At 44.4% G+C, this 3,632-nt stretch overlaps 1 protein-coding gene across 1 annotated transcript in view; it reads right to left on the reverse strand.

The window, feature by feature from the left end:
• The window catches only part of LOC119307163 (protein YABBY 6-like), a 6,022-nt gene extending 5,464 nt beyond the window's left edge, over positions 1-558 (reverse strand). Inside the window, exon 1 of the mRNA XM_037583256.1 lies at positions 127-558. Within this exon, the coding sequence (XP_037439153.1) occupies positions 127-204 (78 nt within the window). The 5' untranslated portion in view covers positions 205-558. The remainder of the gene's footprint in view (positions 1-126) is intronic.
• Between the last annotated feature and the right edge of the window lie 3,074 nt (positions 559-3,632).

Here is a 3,632-nt window from a genome sequence, read left to right on the forward strand (position 1 = left end):
CTTGGCAGATCTATATCACAGAGAGGGGGGAGGGGGGGGGGCGAGGGGAGGAGAGAGAGAGAGAGAGGGAGGGAGGGGGAGAGAGAGAGATTATGCAGGCAACATGTACGCATATGGAGATCTTACCGCGAGTACGGTGTTGCAGAAGTTGCAGTGCACGTAGCAGACTTCTTCTGCCGGTGTGATCTGGCCCGACGACGACATTCTTCCTTCTGATTATCCCCTGGAGGCGCCGCCTCACTGCCCCCCTAGCCGTTCAGACCACGGCGAGGTTCAACAGGCGGCAGCCAAGAAGAAGAAGCGTTGCCGTGGAGAACTGCAGGCTAGCTAGGTTACATGAGCTACTGCTGCTTCTCTCTCTTTCTCTGGGTGTGTAGGTTAGATCGATGGAGAGAGAGAGAGAGATATGTATGGGCAGAGAGGAAGGAGAAATTGAGCTGTCTAGCTTTCCTCTTTCCAGGTTATATTGATGCTATGGCTCTAGTGAGAGAGAGAGAGAGAGTAGGAGAGGGGGAGAGAGAGAGAGATGGGGGTTGGAGGATGAGAAATGGCGTGTGTGGTATGATTGCAACAATGAGTGGGTGGCAGATACCCCTATCCCCCTCCATCATGCCTATCTACCAACAAGGATCCACATCGTTAGTGTGCACTTACCAAATTGATCAGTCACCAGCAAGCAAACCCTCGCACACTAGGTTTTACAGAGGGAGAAGTTCTTTCCAACAAAATATCCGACCGTCGAAAAATCACTTGGAAATCAAGATCTTGATCCAGAATTGTGTGACTGTGCATCTACTCTGCCGGAGAAAACCAAAAACTACGCTCATATAATTTACATGACTATTTAATTTCCATCGCTCCTGGTTATATATTTTCTTCAACCATTTCTTGGCCTAGGTTGGTTGTGTGCACCGTAATGATGCAGAAGACGGGGCAATCCTCCTTTTGAAAATATTTTTTTCTTGGTTTATATATATGTATATATGCATTCTGTGTAGCTGTGTGTGCGCGCTAAACTTACATATTTTTAAATACACAGATAGATATATGTACGTCCACGCATCCAGATGATCCGATGGATGCATGCCCATGCGGTGTAGATTGAAGTCCCTTTCTGCCTCTCCACGGCGGGCCCGTGCGCTTGTTCGATCGATGCCATAACTTCATCACAGTACCAGCTGCAACTTTGGTTCATGCACATACGTACACTGTAGGGAATAAATTCAAGTAATAGCGTGCGTGTCAAAAAGTTTCACTCTCTGTCCGTAAACACATACTATCATGTTTCACTTTTGGCCTACGTTTAATTATTGTTGACGGACAAACGGACGGCTCGATAATAAACGAGAAAAGTGCGCCGGAGAAAAATGTTGTAGAAGAGAAAACTAGCGCACTTTTCGCATGGCAAATGGCATGGCAGAGAATGTAGCGGGAGTGCAACAAGTGAGAACACCATAGACTAATCAACTCTCATACGATATGATGTGTGCACATGTGATGTGTAGTCGTGTCGAAAAACCTGTGGCTAGCTGTGACCAAGTGATTGACGTACGTTTTGTAGAGGACGAAGGTGATAAAACGCTGGTGATGAGGACAAGTCGTGAGATAGATCTTGCACCGATGCAGCCCAACAGTACTCACAATTAATCTCTTGGACAAAAAATGATCTCTCGTCCAAAACAAGAAAGATTCCTGGGGGAAGGAACAACCCATACTAGACTTTGGTGCCACTCTCTCACCCCAAAACGGCAACCGCTCTGATCTCCACAAGACGTTCGTGCAACCCTGTCGATCAATCTCTTATCAGTAACCGTGACCTATCAACCACGGCGCCTGTCCAATCCCTTTTTGCAATTTGACAAAACATCACCAATGATTCCTCCTAGCTCTACCCAACGATATATACCCATGAAATTACTCCGGGTTTTTTTTTTCCGGGGTGAAGTTTTGCAATTCTTTTGAGCTAGTGGATGCGGTTTTGTTTGTATGATGATTATGTTGTTCCTTTTCGAGACGGCATCTACGTTTACCACAAACTAGCACGGTCTCCCGTCCAATTGTCGCCCTCTGTTAGCCGGTAAATTAACTAGGCGTGTTCTTCGCGCGTGTCGGCACGTATGCGGAGGTCATATATTAATTAGCTTTTCCCTTCAAATATACTCCCTCTGTTCTTAAATATTTGTCTTTCTAGAGATTTCAACAAGTGACTACATACGGAGCAAAATGAGTGAATTTACACTCTAAAATATGTTTATATACATCCGTATGTGATAACCATTTGAAATCTCTAAAAAGACAAATATTTAGGAACGGAGGGAGTATATATTAGTTAGCTTGACCAAGTTGAGTTGTAAATCAATTGATGGATGAATTACATGACTTTTGCTTTCCATTTGTACAATGACTAGTCCCTCTCAATTTAATCGTGCAAACTAAAGGCAATGTTGCTCTCATCGTACGATTTGTTCAGGAGAGGTGAATTTCTGATTGACGATGACATGCAGATCGATGCAAAGCATATAGTGCTGTCCACTCTCCCGGTTTCTATTTCTATGAATAGTGACGGCAACACTATGAAGGTAACACAACAATAATTCTTTATTATCCAGGGCTTTGAAATTATTGGCTTGCTCCACTCTGTCATTCTCAAGCTAGCTGTGGAGTCAGTGTGAAATGGAATAATAATAACAGTATATACTTGACTGACCTCTGTGTATATAACCATCATGCACATTTTAGTTTAAGAAATGTGGTGGGCTATCAAATATCATTCCCTTTTTTGTAGTACCGAATTCTATAAATTGTAAAAAATATCGAGAAAATGCAATAGACTTTCATCTTCATATATTGATAATAAAAGAGAGTTCGCTCGCAAGAAAAAAAGATAATAAAAGAGAGTTATCTACAAAGATCAAGCGGAAAAAGGGCTAAACCCGCCAAAAAACAATGCAACACCCTACTCGCTAAGTGCGATGGAAAAAGCGACACCAATCCCGTTGCCGCGTCTTTGCGTGCTATTTGGGCTCAACTCTGAGTTGTGTCGAGCTGGTGACATTGGGTTTCTAGTTGTTGAAGATGGCCATATTCTTCCCGCAAAAAAGAAGAAGAGCAAGATAATCGTGTTTGATTGCTTCTAGATCTACCACTCCGTGAGCATGATCACCGAAGATGTGCACTTTCACAACATTGGTGGCCTAGAGAGAACTGTCTGATGCCACTATTCCATGAAGTTGTCCCCGTCAACCAAGGACCAGAAGGTGGATTAGATCCAAGATAGAACATCGGGCCAAACAGTGCATGAAAACGGACGGCCCGCAAGATGGTGGGTCTTGATCTCTGGGGATATGGTCGGTCTAAGAGCATCCACAGCCGAACATAGCAAATCCATCCCATTAAACGTCCGCGGACGCGCATCGTCAGTGCCCGGGCTTGTCCGTTTTTAGCTCTTATTTATCCTTCCATGCAACCATACTCCTCATTTCCTTCCTTATATAGTTGGTCATTTGCATGTGATTGGTGGAGAGATGAAGAGAGAAAGAATAAAGAAAGAGAAAATGTGGTTCAGAGTGGGCCACGTCCTGCGTGGCAGACTGACCGGGCTTGTCCGCAAGCTCTCATATACCCCCCCTCCC

This window comes from Triticum dicoccoides, chromosome 5B (genome assembly GCF_002162155.2).
Source record: "Triticum dicoccoides isolate Atlit2015 ecotype Zavitan chromosome 5B, WEW_v2.0, whole genome shotgun sequence".
Lineage (NCBI taxonomy): Eukaryota > Viridiplantae > Streptophyta > Magnoliopsida > Poales > Poaceae > Triticum > Triticum dicoccoides.